General features: G+C 54.0%; 2 protein-coding genes across 3 annotated transcripts; one reads left to right on the forward strand and one right to left on the reverse strand.

Moving 5' to 3' along the window:
* Positions 1 to 113: 113 nt before the first annotated feature.
* CENPB (centromere protein B) lies at positions 114 to 2,798 on the reverse strand. Its single transcript, XM_019462642.2, has one exon. It carries the CDS (start codon positions 2,761 to 2,763, stop codon positions 943 to 945), a length of 1,821 nt encoding a protein of 606 aa, XP_019318187.1. The 5' UTR covers positions 2,764 to 2,798; the 3' UTR covers positions 114 to 942.
* An 8,014-nt stretch (positions 2,799 to 10,812) lies between these two features.
* On the forward strand, positions 10,813 to 20,735 carry CDC25B (cell division cycle 25B). 2 transcript variants are annotated; one of them, XM_019462637.2, is made up of 16 exons: positions 10,815 to 11,337; positions 12,153 to 12,262; positions 12,929 to 12,980; positions 14,973 to 15,014; positions 15,269 to 15,305; positions 15,562 to 15,684; positions 15,791 to 15,913; positions 16,101 to 16,235; positions 16,616 to 16,696; positions 16,812 to 16,988; positions 17,160 to 17,255; positions 17,827 to 17,889; positions 18,038 to 18,136; positions 18,353 to 18,486; positions 19,202 to 19,313; positions 19,431 to 20,735. In XM_019462637.2, the coding sequence occupies exons 1-16, from the start codon at positions 11,138 to 11,140 to the stop codon at positions 19,569 to 19,571; spliced, it is 1,725 nt and encodes a 574-aa protein (XP_019318182.2). In that variant the 5' UTR covers positions 10,815 to 11,137; the 3' UTR covers positions 19,572 to 20,735. The 2 variants fall into 2 exon arrangements, with proteins under 2 accessions (XP_019318183.2, XP_019318182.2); XM_019462638.2 differs by lacking the exon at positions 15,562 to 15,684 and having other exon boundaries at positions 10,813 to 11,337.
* Positions 20,736 to 21,366: the final 631 nt, after the last annotated feature.

Below are 21,366 nucleotides of genomic sequence, written 5' to 3' on the forward strand. Positions count from 1 at the left end.
TGGCCGCCCTCTCAACGCTTGGTTCCATGTCCCACCAGAGCAAGGACCAAAGGGAGCCAGGACAGGACGTGTTCCCAAGACAGACGCAAGCCCAGACCATGAAGGATGCACCCTTGGCTGTTAAAACGTTCACCCCCACAAAAGGGGGGTGGACAGATTTATTGAATTCAGACTGGGAAAGGAGCGGCTGGATGGCTGGACTCTGGGCCCAGCCCCAGGCACCCTGCCCAGGATAGGGCCCTGCCAGAGAGGGAGGAGAGGCATGGGGCCTGCAGCTACCCACAAGGGAAGTGCCCATTATCACTCCCCTGGAGGGCCTCTTGGGAACCTCCAATTTGGAAAGAAAACCAAGGGCCACAGTAACCTGGACTGGGCCAGAGAAAGGGATTGGGAAGATGGGGAAGCAGGCAGAGGCAGGCTCAGGAGCCTGCGGTGAGTTAGACTGTGCTTCTCAAGGCGGCCCAGGGGCAGGGTGGGGGGCTGCCAGCCTTGTGGCGGCCTAGGCTGGACTTTCCTCTGGAGCCCTTCCCAGAATGGCTTTGGGGTCCCCCCCACCAAACACCTGGTGTGGACGGCAGAGGGGAGAGGCACTCTCCGGCCGGGAGCCTCCAGGGCCCAACCCTGGCTGCTACTGTGGCCTAGTCCACTGATGGCACGGTGTGGTAGCACCGGACAGCTCCCCACCCTCCCCACCTGGTCCCCCAAGCCCAGGGGCAAATGGGGAGGAAAGAGGACTCTGAGAAAGAGGCAATAAGCAGGCAGTGAGGCTGACCCCAGCCCTGGGCCCTACCGAGGTGGCTGGGCCTGTCACAGGGCCAGAGGAACATCACTAAAGGATCTGGAGCTCCCCATTCTGGCTCCATCCACAGCGGCTGCCCAGAGAGTCCTCTGCCCTGGGCTGGTGCTGCCACATCTGGGTCGGGCATGGCTAGGCCCAGTGGCTCAGCTCTGATGTCCAAGACCCCGAACTCCTGCCTGCCGGGCATGGTTCTTCCTGGTCACGTGGACCAGATCGTGTTCCAAATGAAGGATGTGGCTCTGCACACGGTCATCAATGGGGAAGGAAGTCAGGTACCTCTTGACCATAGCGAAGTAAGCCATGGCCTCCCCAAAGCTGGGCACAGGCACCTCATCACCATCTTCCTCCTCATCTTCATCATCTTCATCCTCCTCATCATCCTCATCTTCCTCCTCTTCCTCACTGTCAGACTCAGAGTCCTCTTCACCCTCCAGGAAATGGAGAGTAGGGCACTGGGCCTCCTCCTGGGCACTGTAGCCCCCGAAGCTGCCACCAGCTTCTACTACCCCCTGGGCCCAGTCCTCAGCCTCCAAGCCCTCAGAGGAGCTCTCTTCCTCCTCTTCCTCCTCCTCTTCATCACTGTCATCAACATCACCCTCCTCTTCCACCTCCTCTTCCTCCCCCAACTCCTCTCCTTCCCCCCCTTCCTCCTCCTCACCCTCTTCTTCCTCCTCCTCCTCCTCCCCTTCACCCTCCTCTTCCTCTTCCTCCTCTTCTTCTTCCTCCTCTTCCTCCTCCTCCTCTTCCTCCCCCTCACTCTTGAGGGCAGTGGTGATGGTGGCATTTGGGCCACCCCCGAAGCCAGCCTCACGAAAGCAGGCAGCTATGTCCGAAGGCTCCACTGCCTGCCAGGCGGCAGCCACGAAGTGCAAGGCCTCCATCAAACCTAGCTGCAGGCCTGAACGATCCTGGCCCTCTAGTGCGGCCATGGCCTTGAGTAGCATAGCCTGGCGGTAGTGGCCCTTCACCTGTTGGACCACTCCCCGCTCCAGCGGCTGCACGGTGCCCGGCGGGAAGAAGGCCAGCTGTACATGCCGCAGGCCGGAGGTATCCAGGGACTGGGCAGCCAGGCGGCCGGCCAGTAGCAGGACTCGGCGAGACTCTGCAGCCATGCGAGTGTCCAGGGCCTTCAGGTACTTGGCCAGGGCCTGCGTGGTGACACCACCCTTAGAGTTGGCGGTGTAGTCGCAAGGCAGGCCGGCTTGGCCTGCACGGGGCTTGGCCGACTTGCCGGCCACAAGCGGGGGCAGCTTCTCGCTACCGTCTGCGTTGGCGCACAGCAGGACGCTCAGGCGCTGGGTGGCCCTGCGCGCCCGTCCATCGCTGCCGCACAGCCCCGCAGCCTGGTCGGGCAGGAAGTCGTACCACAGACTGGTCTCAATGGCGCTGAACACGTCCTGGGAGGCGTAGCCCTCGGCCACCGACGGCGGCTGCTCCTCCCGAGCGCGCCAGCCCGTCGAACCCCCGCCGCTGCCCTCCGAGGGCACCGCAGGTGGGCTGGCGGGAGCCGCTGGGGGCCGGGGAGCAGCACTGCGCGACCGGGCGCGGGCCACACCGCTGCAGGACACCACACCGTGGCGCCGGCGGAAGCGGTCCAGCCAACCGTTGGAGGCGGTGAAGTCGTCCATGCCCAGCTCCTCGGCTATACGCAGCGCCTTCTCCTTGAGGATGATGCCCTTGACGGGTAGGCCAGCGGCGCGGATCTGCTGGAACCAGGCGATGAGCAGCCCCTCGAGCTTGTCGTAGGGGGACAGCTTGTTGGTCTTGCGGCAGGTGGAGGCCACACCGTACTTGCGCTCCGACGCCAGGATGGCGCGCTTGTTCTTCAGGATGGTGCTCAGCGTGGACGGCGGGATGTTGAAGCGCCGCGCGATCTCGCCCTTGCGCAAGTCCGGGTTCTCCTCCACCTCCTGGATGATCCGCGACTTCTCCCGGAACGTCAGCTGCCGCCGCTTGGGGCCCATCCCGGCGCGCCCCCCGCCCCGGGGCCCGGCGCCACCGCCGCCGCCCCGGGGCGGGGGGCCCGGGCCCGCGGCGGGGGGCACCTGGCGGCCTCTCCCGCGCGCCCCGCCCGAGACAAAGCGGCTCGCGGGGCGGCGGGCGGGGCGGTGACCCGGCCGGGCCGGGGGCACCTTCGGGGGCGCCGGCGGGCGCGGCGCCGGGCGGCGGGCGGCAGGCGGCGGGCGCGGGCGAGGGCGGGCGGCGCGGGCGCGGAAGGCAGGAAGTGCCGCGGCGCGGGGAGCAGGGAGCGCGGCGAGCGGGGCGGAGCGGGCGGAGCGGGATCTCGCGGGAAGCGCGGGGACGCCCGGCGCCGCCTCCCCGCCCTCCGCGCCCACCCCCCTCCCCGCCGCCCCGGACCGACCGCGGGGGGGCGCTGCGGCCTGCTGGACCCGCCAGCGCTCGGGCGTCCGGAGACCCGCGGGCGAACGCGCGGGCAGGGGCGCGGTGCCCGGCCTCTGCGCCCAGTGGGCGCCGATCTGCTGTTTATAAAGAATAACAACTGTGTTTTGTGGTTTTTGTTTTGTGACAGCAAAATCTGCGGAATCTGAAAAATACAGGAAACTAAAAATCATCTTTCACCCCAACACCTGGAGAAATGCGCAGGTAACATTTTGGTACGTTTCCTTCCAGTCTTTTCTCTAGGTTCATGCAGTTTTCTTTTTAAAAATTTATTGCATAAAACTGGCATCAGATGTATACACTGTATAACTGGCATCTCCTGCTGTTTTACCTGGCATCAAGTGATGAGAATTTTGCCACTTGATGAAGTATTGCCAACATGCTTTTTAATAGTTGTATATTGTTCCAATTATGGGTGAACACTAATCTGTGTAGCCTATTGTTACCCATTTAGATTATTTTTACAAGCAGCATTACGATTTTAAATCTATTTGCTAGTAATCCCCAAATCCATAGATGAACACTGATAACATCTCCGTGTGTCACCTTCTGGACTTTTCCATGCATACAGGCATAAATGTGTTTTCAGCTACAGACATAATGTCGTTTATATATATAAAAGCATACATACACATGAATCCCTGAAACCTCCTCCTGCACCAAACAAATAAAAATGACATGTTCTTAAAACAATGAATGCTTTGCGGTAGTTTAAAAAAAAAATCTCTTAGAGTAGCTTGAGGTGCGTAGTCGAAGAGGAAGGCTGTGACCCAGGGGGATGGGCTAAGGACCTGGGATGATCTGGATGAGGCTACAAACAAGTGGATGTGTGCAAAGAAGAGGACCAAGGACAGTGCCCTGGGCTCTCCAAGGTTAAGGGTTCAAGAAAGGACTAACAAGAAATTCATGAAAAACAGCTGAAGAGGTTGGAGAACCACCAGGCCTGTGTGCTGTTCTGGAGGCCAAGGGAAGAAAGTGTAACTCACTGCTGTGTTACCATGTATATTTCTTTGAATGCCATTTGAATGTGAATTTTCTAGTCATGCTTTTTGTCCATGTTTCTCTTGTATTTGTCTTTTTGTGGACTTACAGGAGCTCTTCATATGCTCTGAACACAAAATCTTTGTTAAGAATATTGCAAATATTTTCTTCCAGTCTGCTACTTATCCTTTAACTTAGCCTAGGGAATCTTAAATATGAGAAGTTTATAATCTTTAAGTAAGCAGCTGTGTCAATTTTTTCCTTTATTGTTTCTGGGTTTTGTGTCTTACGTAGGCCTTTTCCACTCCTGAGACATAAAAAATATTCTTCTAATCACAAGGTCTAGAAGAACATGGGAGATTTTTCCCTACAGGGGCCAGATCAGTGCTTGGCCCATAATGGGTGTATGGTCCCTGTGCAAAGGTGAGTGTAAGGCTACGTGTCCGAGACTCCTTGCCACACATTTTCAGGAAACCGTGTCTACATTTTGGTGGTTTCATCAATGTACACATATGTCCCTCCTGCCTCTTCACCCATCTTGGCTTATAATCAATGTGTGTTTGGGTGAATAGACAATGGGTGGGCTTTTTTTTTTTCTACTTCACTGAATTTTCCCATAAGCAAGTACAACAGGACCTTTAAAATTAAAAGGAGAGTGGAAAGATTGCTGAGGGGCATGAGGAATAATGATTAGGTAGGTAGAATGGGTATTAGGCCTAGTGGGTAGCTTTGGACAGCCTAGGCCAAGATGAGAGAATGTGGACTGTAGACTTCTCTAAGGTGGGGAATTGGAAAGATGGGGCTTACAGAGGGAGGTGGGGGGATCCCAGGGCTCCAGATGGATGGACGTAGGAATTGCTCAGCTGAGAGGGAGTGGAAATGGGCCCTATGCCCTGCTACAGGCAGCAGGTAGACCAGATATCTGGAAATGGCTGTGCTGTCAACACAAGTGTGTGACTTCTTTTTTGTCCTGGAAGTGGCCATACTGGTATTTTTTTGTGGGAACCAAGGATGGGCCTGGAAGGTGAAGACAATGTGGGCCTATTGATACAGGTGGATACAGTTACTAGGACAGAGATTGTCTAGATATTTGAGGACACCTCTAGAGTTTCTAGAGCCAAGAGTCCCAAGATAAATACATTTCTCCCCTAATCTTCCATAATTCTACTCACACTTTCATTTTTTTTTTAATTTTGAGAGAGAGTGAGGAAGAGCATGTGAGAGCAGGGGAGGGGCAGAGAGAGAGGGAGAGAGAGAATCCCAAGCAGGCTACACACTGTCAGCACAGAGCCCAACGTGGGGCTTGAACTCATGAAATGAGAGATCATGACCTGAGCCAAAATCAAGAGTCGGACACTTAACTAACTGAACCACCCAGGTGGCCCCATCCTTTCATGTTTTGAAGTTTATTTATTTATTTTGAGAGAGAGAGAGAGAGAGAGCGAGCAGGGTAGGAGCAGAGAAACAGGGAGAGAGAGAATCCCAAGCAGGCTCTGCACAGACAGCACACTTTGCTGTCAGTGCAGAGCCTGACTCAGGGCTCGAACTCACAAACCATGAGATCATGGCCTGAGCTGAAATCAAGAGTCAGACACTTAACTGACTGAGCCACCCAGGTGCTCCCCCCATCCTTTCATTTTAACAGCTTTATTGAGATATATTTCACGTATCATACAATTCACTCATTTAGCATATACAATTCATAGATACATGCAACTATCCACCACAATCAGTTTGAGAACATTTTCATCACCTTAGAAAGAAACCCCTGCCTGGATACTTCATATGAATGGAATCAATAACACATGTCTTTTATGACTGGCTTCTTTCACTTAGAGTCATATTTTCAAGATTCATCCATGATGAACTATCTGTTAGTGCTTTATTCTTTTCTTACAGCTGAATAATATTCGATTGTATGGATATAAGACATTTTTATCCATTTATCATTTGATGGACATTTGGATTATTTCTGTTTTGGCAGTTACGAATAATGCTGCTGTAAGCATTTGTTTGCAAGCTTTTGTGTGAACATGTTTTCATTTTTCTCGGGTATATAGCTGGGAGTGGAGTTGCTGGGTCATATGGTAACTCTTATGTTTAATTGTCTGGGGAACTACCAGATTGAGTACCAGATTCAGGTCTTTGAATTAACTTGAAAATTGTACCTGTTCTTTGGAAAATATTTTAAAATACAGAAGATGTTGAGGGTACAAACATTTAATTCCACTATTCAGAGAATATTCTTGTGGGATACTTTTCTGTGCATATTGTTTTTAGTGGGACCATAGTTGGCATAATATTTTGTAGCCCATATTGTGAACATCTTTTCACGTCAATGATTATTTTCATCAGTGAGTTTCAACTTTCTTTTACGCTAGGAACCCTCTCTTGAAAAGACCATCTTCTGAGAGCCCATTATGTAATCACTCAAATATCAACAATTACTTATTGGGCCCCTGCTGGATGCCAAGCATCCCTGCCTGCCCCCATGCCCATTCTCTTTAAAAGCTGCAGGTATTACACGGTATAGAGGAGTCACCTCATTAACTGCTCCCCTGTAAGAACACCCAGCTTGCTCTCTGCATTTCATTGTTACTAACGATGACTCAATGAACAAACATCTGTGTGTACTTTTATCTCTCTTTAAGAGAAATCCGTAGAGGTGGGGTATGGGGTCCGAGGCCAACCTTGGCCGTGGGCCCATACGAGGTGCCTGGAGGTGAGAGAAGAGGCAAATGACTTGGTCCCTGTTCTTCAGCTCAGTCAGCTTGAGGAAGTGACATTCGGGAAAGGGAAAAGGAGATTTCAATAAATAAAGCTCACATCTTGCAATAGTTCCTTTTTAGGAATTCATTCTGTGTGTGCCTGCCGCATCAATGTAAAAATGAATAACCTGAATTTTCAGCATTAGGGAATTGAGTAAATATATGCCTTTATGGTACCCATATGGATCCACCTCCAAGTAAAAGAAAGCAAGGGGTAAAACAGTGTTTCACATACTGTTTGTTATATCTGTAAAAATATGGACATATGCTTGTACATATATAGACCTACACTGCCCACTGCGGTAGCCACTAATAGCGTGTGATTATTGAACACTGGATATGTGGTGAGTACAAGCTGAGATGTGCTGTGAGTGTAAGATGCACATTGGACTTTGAGACTTGGTACCAAAAAAAAGTATCTAAAATATCTAATTAGGGGCACCTAATCTCACAGCTCGTGCGTGGGTTCAAGCCCCGCATTGGGGTTACCTGCTGGAAGCCAGCTTGGGATTTTCTCTCTCTCCCTCTCTCAATCCTCCTCTGCTCATGTGCTCTCTCTCTCTCTCTCTCTCAAAATAAATAAATAAACTTTCAAATAAAATACCTAATTAACAATTATTACATTGATAATATGTTTAAATGATAACATTTTGAATATATTAGATTAAATAAAATATTAAAATTTCAACTGTTTCTTTTATATTTTTTAATGTGGCTACTAGAAGATTTTAAATTATGTATATGGCTCATATTTGTGCCTGCCATTATGTTTCTATTGCCTAGGACTGTCATAGACTATCTCCAGAATATGCAACAAGTTTATGATAGTGACTGCATCTGTTCTGAATGTTTGTGTGGGATGGAAGATTGACTTTTCACTGCTGTTTTGTACCATTTGAATTTTCTCCCTTGTTCAAATTTTTGGTACCATGAACCAATTTTTTTTAAGTTTATTTATTTGTTTTTGAGAGAGAGAGGGGGAGCTCACGAGGAGGGGAGGGGCAAAGGGAGAGAGAATCCGAAGCAGGCTTTGTGCTGTTAGCATGTAGCCCTACACGAGGCTTGAACCCACAAATGGTGAGATCATGCCTGAGCCAAAATCAAGAGCCCGACACTCAACTGACTGAGCCACCCAGGCACCCCAGTAACATGTTCCAATTTTAAAAAACCATTTAACATGTCACAAGCCACGATGGAAAAGGCACTAGAAAAATGAATCCCATAAAGATGCCGTGTGGATGGAGTACTATGTGGCAATGAGAAAGAATGAAATATGGCCCTTTGTAGCAACGTGGATGGAACTGGAGAGTGTTATGCTAAGTGAAATAAGCCACACAGAGAAAGACAGATACCATATGTTTTCACTCTTATGTGAATCCTGAGAAACTTAACAGAAACCCATGGGGGAGGGGAAGGAAAAAAAAAAAAAAAAGAGGTTAGAGTGGGAGAGAGCCAAAGCATAAGAGACTCTTAAAAACTGAGAACGGGGCGCCTGGGTGGCTCAGTCGGTTGGACGTCCGACTTCGGCTCAGGTCATGATCTCGCGGTCTGTGAGTTTGAGCCCTGCGTCGGGATCTGTGCTGACAGCTCAGAGCCTGGAGCCTGTTTCGGATTCTGTGTCTCCCTCTCTCTCTGACCTTCCCCCGTTCATGCTCTGTCTCTCTCTGTCTCAAAAATGAATAAATGTTAAAAAAAATTAAAAAAAAACTGAGAACAAACTGAGGGTTGATGGGGGGTGGGAGGGAGGGGAGGGTGGGTGATGGGTATTGAGGAGGGCACCTTTTGGGATGAGCACTGGGTGTTGTATGGAAACCAATTTGACAATAAATTTCATATATTGAAAAAAATAAAAAAATAAATAAATTTAAAAAATAAATTAAAAAAAAATGCCGTGTGGGAACAGGCTTGGAGAAGCAGAAGGATTTTGCAAACGTGATAATTTTTCCTTCTTTTCTGCCAAGGTACTGGGGTCACACCAGACCCCCTTAAGTGAGCCCACAGCTTGATGTGTACAGTTTAGAGGCACGGTGTTCCTTTCATGGGAAGTGGAGCTTTCTGAAGCCCAGAATTGTCATTGTAACCAGGACCTGGCTGGATGTGGGGAGTTGTTTCTCATACAAAATGATTGCAAATATCTATTTTAGCTTATTTTTATTGACTATCTTTTTTTTTTTTAATTGGGCACGTAATCTGTGATCTAACTGGCAAAAGGAGATGTGGGAAGATACACAGAGCTGATGGGAGGAATGCTCTGGAATGACCTCTCTGTGGTCTTGGGCTCTCCTCACTGGCCCAGAGGTGACCTCTGACTGTGAGATTTCAAAGGATTCAAGAGTGTCACACTCCCCCACCTTTTGTTGACCACACACAGATACACCTTCCCCACACCCTGTTGAAGCCTGTAAGCACATTCGTGTGTGTGTGTGTGTGTGTGTGTGTGTTGGGGGGGGGGCATAACACCAGCTGGGTTGATTTTGAAAACACAACCCTTCAGTTTTATTTCTGGTCTTTGAAGTGGGAGGCCTCACAGACTGTCCTCCCCCAGTCCCCCATCCTGGGGACAGCCACAGCCTGGACTGTGAGTAGTGGCTAGAGATTGGGAGCTGGACCCTTGATCCAGGGCGGATGAACCTGAAACCTCAGCCCTGTCCAGCACTAAGTATAGCGCCTGACACATCACAGAAGCTGGGCAAAATGTTGGGAAAAGGAAAAGTCATGAACCCCACCCTCCTCCTCACCACTCTCAGGTAGGACTGGGGGTCTTTGCATCCCCTTCTTCCGCAAGTCCCCTAGCCACCCAACCTCCTACCGCCAGGCCCTCCCTTCTGCCACTCCCACCCACTGCACCTTGGCAGGAGGGATGGGACTACGCAAGAGGTGCAAAGCCTCAGCTCCTGCTTTCCCAGCTGTGCTCCACCCCGCCAGAGGCCAACTCCTTGCTGGAGAGATGGGATGGAAAAGCAGCTTACCACCCATTCACTTTTGAGTGCAGCCTTCCGGTCTCATTCCAGGAAAGCAGGATTGATGCAAAGCGATTAGTTCGAAGGTGCTCAGTTTAAACTAGTGATAAATTCAGTTTCCCTCATCATCAAAGACACAAATTAAACGATGTGATGCCATTGACATCACCTTAGCCAAACCGTCGGTGGGTGTGAGAAACTTCCATTAACTGGGTTCTGAGGTCGTAGACACCTTCTTTGGCCCCAACTGCCAAAACCTATGGCTAGGTCAGGCATTAGAGCCTCCTCTGGGGTTGCTGGAGAAAATTAGACCCCTCGGGGTCACATGTATCGTAGCCCCCCACCTCCGGTGTACCTCGTGTGCGAGGGGCGGGGGAAGGCGGGAGGCTCCGTTCGGTGATTTTGCTTTAGGGATGCCCCGCGCTGTTAGTCGCGAGCGCAGGGAGGCTGCAGGAGCGCCTGGGGTGAATTTCTGCTCCACCACTTGCCCGGTGTGACCTTGAACGAGTTAATGAACTTCACGCTTCAACGTCCGGGTCGATAGAGTGGCAAACCCAGACCGCACCTCGTAGCCTTGTCTGGCAAACTCCTGGAGTGGAGCCTTCTCACGGTGCCTACTGGTGAGTGTAGGTGATGTTAAATCTCGGGGTGGGGGGGGGGGGTCCCTCTGAGGCCACCCTAGCGGGTGTTGGTTCCTCTGAGACCCTCTCGGCCGGGGGTGTGTAACTCCAAACCACATCCCGAGAAGCAGAATTTGGGAAGCCAAGATCCTCAAGTCCTGGCTGGAGGGGCGAGGGGTGGCGCGTGGGGGCTCAGGAGAAACCCCAGTCCCTCAGCCCCAACCAAAGCCTGGAACTCGGCGGGGCCGGGCTGGCCAGCCTCCGCGCCTTTCACCCCGCGGGCCCCGCCCTCAGCCCCGCCCTCCTCTAACCAGAGCCCCCATTGGTGGCGTCCGGCGGCGCGGCTGCTGTTATTTTTCGAATATATAAGGAGGTGGAGGTGGCAGCTGCTGCTTAGAGGTTTCCCGGACTGGTGGCTGGTCCCTGCGTCCCTCCACCCCGCCCCACCCTCCCCGCTTCCCTCTCCTCCCTCGCTCCGGCCCCGTGGCTCTTCCTCCCTCCCTCCCCCCCCCTCCACCCCGGGCCCGCTCCCCACCTCGCCCCGGCCAGCTGTGCCCGGCGTCGCCCTGCGCCCGGCCCTCCGGCCAGCCTTCCGCGGGCCACGCCGCGATGGAGCTGCCCCAGCCCGAGCCCGCGCCGGGCGTGGCTCTCAGTCCGGCCGGCGTGCGCGGTGGCGCCGAGCGTCCCAGCCACCTCCGGGGCCTCCGGCTGGGAGCTCATGGCCTCGTGGGGTCCCCGGAGCGCGCGGCCGCTTCCTCGCCGGTCACCACCCTCACCCAGACCATGCACAACCTCGCCGGGCTGGGCAGGTAGGGCGCCCCACCGACGCGGGGTGTGGGGTGAGAGGCCCGCACTAGGGTGTTGGTCCCCGGCGTGGGAGTCGAATCGAGAGGCTGAGTGGGGAGGTGTCCTTGGGTAAGAGCCTGCTTCAGGGACCCGGGACTAGGGCAATGAGGCCAGGTCTGTGCTGCTCACACCCTCCAGGTGACTTGCTCTTGGCAGCACAAGCCTCTGGAGACCACTGTCCCACTTCCCGGCTCCCCCCCCTCCCCCGCTGCCTCCCTAATCTCTGCCCTAATCACCACTATTTTGCCCCAGGCGGGGGATTCTGAGCTTGGAGTGGGAACTTGAGGGTGGCAGAACAGACTGGTTCTCCTATGTCCATGCCCCTGCTCCCTCCACCCCTAGTCCTTTCCCAGGGTTAAGGGGTTAAACACTGGTCCTGCTTCCTGAACAGGCCTGCAGTGTCCAGGCTGGGTTGCCCTCAGCAGCAATAGAGACTAAAGTATTGGTCCTAGTTCCAGAAAGGCTTGTGGATGGGTAGGGGTCTGAAGAGTTCCGATGAAGGCCCTCCAGGGCTCCTTTCCTGCCCTGCCATCCCCCAGAGTCGCCTCCAGCCCAGCTTCTTGCTCTTGCTCTGGGCTCACCTCTTTCTTAGTCAACAAAGAAAAGACACTTAGGGCTTCTGCAGAAGGCCCAGAGAAGAGGGTAAGCCCTCAGTGCCATCGCCTCTCTGGGGCAGTGGTGGGCCCTTCAGAGGTGTGGCCAGTGGGAACATGGGCCAGCCAGCTCTTGAGCCCCATGTTTACATTTCTCCTTCCCTGGGTCCCTGTTGCCTTCCCAGTGAGACCCCAAAGAGTCAGGTAGGTGGCCTGCTCACACGCCTATCCCTGTCCCGGAGACGAGCATCTGAATCTTCCCTGTCGTCTGAGTCCTCTGAATCTTCTGATGCAGGTGAGTCTCAAGGGACCCCGGGGGACTTGGGGGGCTGCCTGAGTCTCCCCACTTCCCTGCCAATCACACTAACATTTTCCCCACAACCGGGAGCCTCCACCTGCCCACTTCTGGTGGGGCTTACCACACCCAGCCCAGACTGGCTGAGCGGGCTGTAGGGCGGGGCCCACTTGGGGAGAGGAGATCTTACCTATTTAAAACCAGGCGCCAAAGTCCCTGAACCACAGCCCCACCTGGGAGGCGTTAGGGCTGAAACTTGGTCATTTTATAACATTCGCTTGCCTTCAGCTATAACCTTTTCTTTAAAAAGTTGTTATCTCTTCTAGAACAAATTACTTTAAACCAGTTTAAGAAAAATGCTTAGCAAAATTTTGGTTTAAAAACCCATACAGAGGAGGGGCACCTAGTGGCTCAGCTGGTTAAGCTTCAGACTCTTGATTTCAGCTCACGTCATGATCTCAAAGTTCTCCATGCTGGCAGCACACAGCCTGCTTGGGATTCTGTCTCTCTCCCTCTCTCTGCCCTGTTTCATTTTTTTTTTTTTTTTAATGTGTCAAGATCTAAAATAGAAACAGGTTTTTCCTTTCTTGAATAGGGTTGGGACATGGTGGGGGAAAGTGCAGAAGATGGGCACTACTTTCAAACCAAGGTGCTCTGTCCCCTCAGGTCTTTGCATGGATTCTCCCAGCCCCATGGACCCCCAGATGGCAGAGCGGACGTAAGTACAGAAAAGGGATCTCCACTGGGGCACCTGAGTGGCTCAGTGGGTTGAGCATCCGACTCCTGATTTTGGCTCAGGTTATGATCCCAGGGTCGTGGGATTGAGCCCTTTGTCAGGCTCCATGCTGAGCTTGGAGCCTGCTTAAGATATTCTCTCTCTCTCTCTCTCTCTCTCTCTCTCTCTCTCTCTCAAAAAAAAAAAAAAAAAAAAAAAAAAAAAGTGAAAGGATCCTCACTACCAAGGGGTTGGTACCTGCCTTTGGGAATCCCAGTTTCAGCATAAACCCACTGGGGAAGCCTGGGAGAATGCCCAGACCCCTCCTATCCCCATATACCTGGTACTAATTGACCTTCCCAAGTCCTGAGACTTTACTTCCTGTCTCAGAAAAGGGTCTGCTCCTATAGGAGCAGCCAACTGTGGTCTCAGGACCAGGTAGTGGGGATAGTGGCTTCTGGAGCAGTGGATACTTCAGCCAGCCCTTGGCTTGTGGGAATACAGGCCTGGTGTGTGTCCTGTTTTTCTTTTGCCTATACAGATGTTTATTTGTTTTTTTTCTGTGAGATATAACAATTTTAAAATATGGTCCAATTGATTCAAAACTTTGAATTTGCTATAGACCAAACAAAACAGTTGGGGCAGGTTGGTCCAGCCCTTGGCCATCCTATCAGCAACCTCTGTACCAGGCACTTTATGAGAGAGAGCGTGGAGAGAGAGTTCTGCTGAGGATAGATCCCTTCCCCTTGGTTGTGGGGCATGAGTAGTATCTTCCAGACCACAGCTGTTCCCATCCAGCTGTTAGAGCCCCAGCAGGGAGAGCAGCTGCCAGGCCTTAGTGGGGACAGCTGGGCATCCCCAGACTGAGCTGAGGGACTATGGCTTTGGGGTCAGAGCAGTGCCTATCTTTCCTCCCACTGCCTTTGATCAAACTGGGCTGGGCTACAGGGTTTGTTCACAAACAGGAAGCAGGGAGAGAAATGGGTGGGGGTGGGGGGACTGCAGGTCGGTTTTTGGTGGCAACACAGAGCTGTCCCTGCTTTACTCCCGAGGCCCAGGTGCAGATTGTAAATGAAGCCAATCCAACGTGGTCATTCCTGATGCCAGGTTGTCTGGGCACAACCACTCCCCACCCCTAGGAGTCATCCCCCTGACGCTAGCCCTCAGTGGGCCCCCCCACCTCTGCACCTGCTGTGTCGGTTACAGTTTCTCAGAAAGAAGCATGTGTGTGTGTGTGTGTGTGCCTGCGTTCACATAGACGCACAAAAGCCTTGCGTGGCAGGTGGTCTCTGGTAACATAGCTAGGGGGTGGGGCCTATCTACAGAAGCTTGTGCCCCAGCCTCAAAAGGAACATCTGTTGGAATTCTTTGCCTGCTGGCCTCTTCTAAGGCAGGAGAAGGGGGTGGGACAGAGGCTGGGTCCTGGAAAATTCCACAGGAGGGAGGAGAGGATGTGACCCTGAACATTTGTCACCAGGGGGTCTGGCATGGCACACTGTGGCTGATCCAGGGGCACACTAAACTAGGCCCCTGTCCTGGGGGGAGCCAGGAGCGCCCCACACAAGGGGAGGGAAGGCATCCAGGCCCTGGAGATACCCACATTGTTGGCCACAGTCTGTCATCATGGGATGGATGGATGCCTTTCCTGGCCACCATATGGCCCCGCTGAGGTGATTTGCATACAGGTGGAAGGCCTGTGGGCAGGCTGGCGAGACCGTTGCCTTGGTAGCGCCTCAGCAACCCTGTGACCTGCCCCAGCTGTCTCTATTGCTGCCATTCTCTGGGCCCTCTTCCATTCAGGGCAGTCTTCAAAATCCCAGGCTGCTTCTCCTCTCCCCCCTCCCCAGTACCTGGACCCCCTCCCTGCATTCTTCCCTCCACTGTCTACTGGCCTGAGTCCTGGCCTCTGGGCCTTGTGGACTGGGGGCCTGATGCTGGGGGTGGGCAATGTGCTATGGGAGGAGGTGGGCTGCACAGGACGTTTCTCTCTCTCAGGTTTGAACAGGCCATCCAAGCAGCCAGCCGGGTCATCCGAAAGTAAGTGCTACAGCCTTCTTCAGGCCGGCTCTGGTAGTCTTGGTAGTCTACCTACCACAGGCTCTGTCCATGCTCCCCTCCCCTCCACCCTCCCCACCCCCCCCCCCATGTTGGGTGGAGTAGGCATGGGGAGGGTGCTGTCCCATTCCCTCCCACAGGGATGCATAGGGCTCTGCGGTGGAGGGGCATCCTGCCTGCTCTCCTGCACAGCCCTCTACTCTCCAGCCCTGACATATCCCCGTTTCCTTCTGCAGCGAGCAGTTTGCCATTCGACGCTTCCAGTCCTTACCGGTGAGTGCCCTCTGAGGCCTGACCTTAGAGGCCCAGGCATTGCCCAGGCTTGAGGAAGGGCAGGAGGGATCCAGGGTGGCCTCCCAGAGGGTGGACTTGAAGTGGTCTGGCGTCCCTGGTCTGGCTGTGGGAGATGGGGTTTTGGAGGTGGATGGGCAAGCTGGGGGATTCGAAGGAGGGATGGGAGAAGGTAGGGCCAGGGCTGATGCCAGAGGAATGCAGCCTTCAGTACCTGCTGCCCTACCTGGCTCTCTAGGTGAGGCTTCTGGGCCACAGCCCTGTGCTACGGAACATCACCAACTCCCAAGCACCTGGCAGCTGGAGGAAGAGCGAGGCGTGTGGCCGAGCTGCCCGCAGCTCTGGGGAGGACAAAGAGAATGTGCGCGTCCTGAAGGCTGGAGTGGGAGCACTTCAGGGAGAGAAGGGGGTGTGCTGGGGTGGTTCTCTGGCGTTTGATGACATCCCCCCCCCCATCTTGCCCACAGGATGGATTTGTTTTCAAGATGCCATGGAAACCCCCACATCCCAGCCATGCCCATGCTTTGGAAGAGTGGGCTGACCGAAGAGAAGCCTTTGCCCAGAGACCAAGCTCAGCCCCCGATCTGATGGTACGTCAGGAGAGCCAGACCATGCAGGGTGGGCTTGCATGTAGGGTTGGCACCCCTGAAGGCAGCCTGGGGGAAGGTGGAGGGTGATCCTGAACCCTGAGGCAGTGGGAACCTTTTCTCAGAAGGATGGGGTTGGGGGCTGCCCGGGGTCCCCACCCTGAGCAGCTTGTGTCTGTCCCCTGCACAGTGTCTCACCCCTGAGCGGAAGATGGAAATAGAGGAGTGGAGTCCCCCGGCCCGATCCCACTTCCCCCTGACTGCCACCCAGGGGTCCTCTGAGGAAGATGATGGATTTGTGGACATCCTGGAGAGTGACTTAAAGGTAACCAGTCTTTCCCCAGGATCTCCCCGAAGAGGAAAGCACTGACCTCCTGCAGGGAGACTACACCATCATTCCAATGACAGAAGAGGAATTGGAGCTAATGGAGTCACAGCCTGACCTCTGGCCTACCAGAGACTAGCAGGCGACTGGCACTGGTGATGCACTGAGGGAGGGCCCTGCAGGGCAGAGGGAAGCCTGGCACTCCACCATGGCCACGCTTCTCACGATTCTGTGCAAACAAGTGGGGCCCTGCAATTTCCTGGTTCTAAGGGACCACCCTGTGTGGACATGGCCGAGGAGGGCCATGCTGAAGGACTTAGGGCCTACGCGGTTTGGCCTTTGCCTGCATGTTAACCATATCCTTGCTGATTTGGCCTCAGGATGACAATGTGGTCCCCCCAGGCATGGAGAGCCTCATTAGCGCCCCACTGGTCAAGACCTCAGAAAAGGAGGAAGAGCAGGTGGGTTTCTGGGGGGGCCGCTCAGAACTTGGAGGGGTGGAGCCCTACCCTCCAGGTGGGGTTAGTAGGGGGCAGGGGCTGGGCACTCTGACCCCCTACCTGCCACCCCTCCCAGGACCTCATCATATACAGCAAGTGCCAGCGGCTCTTCCGTTCTCCGTCCATGCCCTGCAGCGTGATCCGACCCATCCTCAAGAGGCTGGAGCGGCCCCACGACAGGGACCTGCCCATACAGAACAAGCGGAGGAAGAGCGTCACCCCTCCAGAGGAGCAACGGGAGGCCGAGGAACCTGTGGGTACCCCCTAGGGTGGGGCTAGGCGGACACTGTCCAAGTCCACCCCGCAAGCCCTTCTTGGCTGGGTTTGTGGCAGAGGGAGGGGGCAGGGAAAGAGGTACCAGCTGAATGGGGGCACTGAGGGGCAGCCTCCCCACCCCTGATCCTGGCCACCATCCACCCCACAGAAAGCCCGTGTCCTCCGCTCAAAGTCCTTGTGTCATGATGAGATTGAGACTATCCTGGACAGTGACCACCGAGAACTGATTGGGGATTACTCCAAGGTACCAGCACTAGGGACCCTCCGCAGACTTGACCCCTTACTGTATGGCCCCCCCAAGCTCAGCAGGTGTTTTGGCACCTTCCTCTCCCCTCCCAGCACACTTCCACCCACTCCCTGCTTTGTCATTTGCAGCTTATCCTTTATTCTTACCTAGAGTCCTCTCTCTGGCTCTCTTTGGTCTCCTGACTCTACCTCAAATCTGTCTGGGGTATCAGTTGTGTTCCAACCTTGGAAAACATTTCCAAACTAACATCTAGCTTGGAGCCACCTCTGGCCTCATCCGGGCGCTTTGCAGAGTGTGGGGGCAGCAGGCAGGGAGTTCATCTCTTCTGCTCTCTTCTTCACTTTCCCCTTGGAAAGGGGTTGCTCCCTGGATGTCAGAACCCAAGAGGCACCTCTTGGTTGCTATCGGAACCAGAGCTAAATTTGAAGGTCAGAGCAGGTGTGGCCTTCTGTGCTTAGAAAAGAAACTCCATACTTACCTGACTCCTGGTCTTGCCAGTTTCACCTTTTTTTCTCCTCTCTCTCTCTCCCATCTCCCTTTCTCAAACTCTCTCTCCTCTTCCCTTCAGGCCTTCCTTCTGCAGACTGTGGATGGGAAGCACCAAGATCTCAAGTACATCTCACCAGAAACGGTATGTGGGGATGAGCCATTCTCCAGGCACACTTGGGACGTCTGCATGTTAACCTTTTTTGGCTGGAAAAGGCCAGGGCAGCGGTAAGGTTGGGGTCAGCTCCCACCTGTCAGCCTGACCTGCTGGGACCCACCTCTGTGACCCACAGATGGCAGCCCTGTTGGCAGGCAAGTTCAGCAACATTGTGGAGAGGTTCGTGATTGTGGACTGCAGGTACCCCTACGAGTATGAAGGCGGGCACATTAAGGTGAGGCGGGCTGATGAGGACAGGCCCTGAAGACCCACCAGGTCTGTCCTTCCTCTGCGGGGAGAGTGACTCAGTGGGGGGTGGCTACACCCTATCTTAGGGAAGGATTCTGCCCAGTAAGAGGTGGGGTCACCTGTCTGAAAGTTGGGAACCGCACAGGGAGGGACCTGCCACCCAGGCCCAGGGCTACTGCCTGACCTCCAGCTCCTCTGGCAGACTGCCGTGAACTTGCCCCTGGAACGGGATGCTGAGACCTTCCTGCTACAGAGCCCCATCACACCCTGTAATCTGGACAAGAGAATCATCCTCATTTTCCACTGTGAATTCTCATCTGAACGCGGTCCCCGCATGTGAGTCAGCCAGCTGGTGTCTGCTCCCGACCTCTGCCCAGGCTCTGGGATGCTGGAGCCATCTGATGCACAGGAGGCCTGAGCCCAGCCCCAGCCCCTCCTAGACCTGGGCCTCTGGTCTCCTGGCAGTGTGTAGCAGACCTCAGCCTCCCTTCCTGTGCATGGCACCTTCCTCCTACTTCCCTCTCCCCATCCTTCCCATCTGGCCTCGTCCACCCACCCTCCATTGCTACCCTCCCCCCCCCCCCCCCCCAAGATCTGGTTCTAAGTCTCCAAAAGTGTCCTTAACCTTCAAGGGCCCTGTTCCAAGCCTCGGTGATGTTGACCCTTCCAGGGTTTGACGGATCTTTCTTCTCCCCACCTCTCATCCTCACCAAGTCTTGTCCAGACCTCCTGAACAGATCTCTACAATTTTGTCTACTTCTCTCCTTCCTGTTTCCCCTTTCTTGGTCCAGGTCAGATATCTCTAACAAAGATTGTGAACTATCTTCTAGAAACAACTCCCTTGATTTACCTCCTTTCTTCCATCTCCCCAACCTTTTCTGGACCCAGTAGCCAGATGATCTAAGAGTGTTCTTGTGGCTGACATTCCTTTACTCAAGCCTTCTGTGGCTCCCCATGGCCCACAAAGGGGTGGGTGCAAAGAAGAATAGGTCCCCTGAGGTATATCCCGCTGCACGCCCAGCTCTGACCCCTACACCCCTGCTGGTCTCAGGTGCCGTTTCATCAGGGAGCGTGACAGAGCCGCCAACGACTATCCCAGCCTCTACTATCCTGAGATGTATATCCTCAAGGGCGGCTATAAGGAGTTCTTCCCACAGCACCCGGTACCATGGGTGTGGGAGGGTTGGACTGTAGGGAATGGGTTCTGCCCAAGGAGAAGGGAGGTCTCCTCCCAGAGTTAACCATTCCCTGTATTGATTGACTCTCCCATCCTGCCCTAGACCTTCTGTGAGCCCCAGGACTACCGGCCCATGAACCATGAGGCCTTTAAGGACGAGCTGAAGACCTTCCGTCTCAAGACACGCAGCTGGGCTGGGGAGAGGAGCCGGCGGGAGCTCTGTAGCCGCCTGCAGGACCAGTGAAGGCCAGCGCCAGTCCTGCCTACCTTCTCTTCCTCGTGGCCTGGGTGCCAGCCACCTAGGGCCCTGCAGGGCTGAGGGTCTGCTGCAGGCCCCAGGTGCCATCCAGGGGAAGGGCAGCGAGGGTGTCCTGTCTGTCTGCCCCCAGCCCTGGTCCCCATGTCTCCATTCAATCATACTTCAGACCCTTGTCCCACCCCGACCCCAGCCCAGCCCCTGGAGGAGCCCAGCCTGTTGATTTGGTGAAATTGGATTATGTCGAGCTCTAAGGAAGTATTTTGTGTCCAGCAGGGACCTTTTTGCTTTTTTTCCTTCCTTGTTTGAGTTAACCCTTTGTCTTCCCATGTCCAGAAAAGACCTCCCTTTTCTCTAGGGGCTTTGTTTGTATGTGGCCAGAGGAAAGCCACAGCCCCCCAGGATGGGCCAAGGCAGAATTCCTCCCTGTGAGGGGAGCTGGCACTGTGGCCGGGCCCTCTCTAGCACTCCTGGGTGTGTCTGCCGTGTTTTCTTTCTCTTTCTCTTTCCTGTCCCTCCACATGAACACCTCCAGCACAAACATAACCTCTTACTCTTTCCTGTTTCAGTGTTACCCGCACGCTTGATTCATTTGTCTGATTTGTTGCCCATCTCAGGATATTCACAGGCTGAGGATTAGGCTCCCCTCTCCAGCTGGGGTTAGAGACTCTGAACATTAATTAGCCACTTGACCCTAGCTCCTCAGGGGCCCTTGGGCCAGGGCTAAGGCCTGCATCCTGAGCCCCTGGAAGCCCAGACCTCACTGCTGTGAACCCCAGGGCCTGACTGGTCAGAATTTGCTGCTGTCTTGTTGTGGATGGACAGATGGACGAATGGACGGATGATGGATGGATGGATGGATGGATGGATAGCCATGGATGCCCCATGCCTTGCACACACAAACTGCTGAGTTGAAGCATTTCAGTGAGCATGACAGCCTGCGGCAAGAATATATATGTGTCTGTCTGTGTGGACAAAGTCTTTACACTTTAAGGTTTGGAAATATTCAAGATGAAATGTCATAGAAGCAGCGAAGCCAAGGACAGAGCCACGTCCGGATTCCGAATCTCAGGATGTGTGGGGGGCTGTGCTTGAAGGCCCAGATGAGTCATCTGTTTGGGCCTTGGTTCAATAAAGCACTGAGCAAGCTGAGTAACCAGCATTGTGTCCTATGGGCCCTTGACAAGACCATGGCAAACGCTGGTGGTGGGGGGGGGCGGGGGTAGGATAGCCACAGGTCAGTGGATGGGGGCTGGAAGACTCCTGAAGAGGTGGTCTCATGTTCTCTTCCCAAGGCAGCCTTGCCTCTCCTTCGTGTGTCTACTCAAACACCTCTAAGCTCACCCTTTCTAAACTGCACCAAGTAACCAAAGTGACCCTGTCACTGCTCAAGAATTGTCAGTGGCTCCCCACTGCCCTCAGGATAAACTTATCCCTGCATGGCCCTTTAGGACCTGGGCCCTCCCCAGCCCCATTCCTCACCTCTTTTGACTCAAATCCCCATGACTTGCTCTTCACATTTCCTTCCTTTGCACCTGCTGCATCATCAGGAATGTTCTCTCCCTGTTATTCCTCCTTTGAGACTCAATTTCAGATGTCACCTCCTCCCAGAAGCCTTCCTGCCCTGTCAGAAAACTGACTTTCCTCTCAGCAGCCCCAGCACCCCGCAGAGGTTCCACCACGTAGGGGGATGCCAAGTTCAAGATCAAGAGAGTGGAAAAGGGCCAACCTGGGAGAACGGGTCCCAGGACCAAACCTGGTGTCTCAGGAAATTCCCTCAGAA

Source organism: Panthera pardus, unplaced genomic scaffold (assembly GCF_024362965.1).
Source record: "Panthera pardus isolate Hobbes unplaced genomic scaffold, ASM2436296v1 HiC_scaffold_25, whole genome shotgun sequence".
NCBI lineage: Eukaryota > Metazoa > Chordata > Mammalia > Carnivora > Felidae > Panthera > Panthera pardus.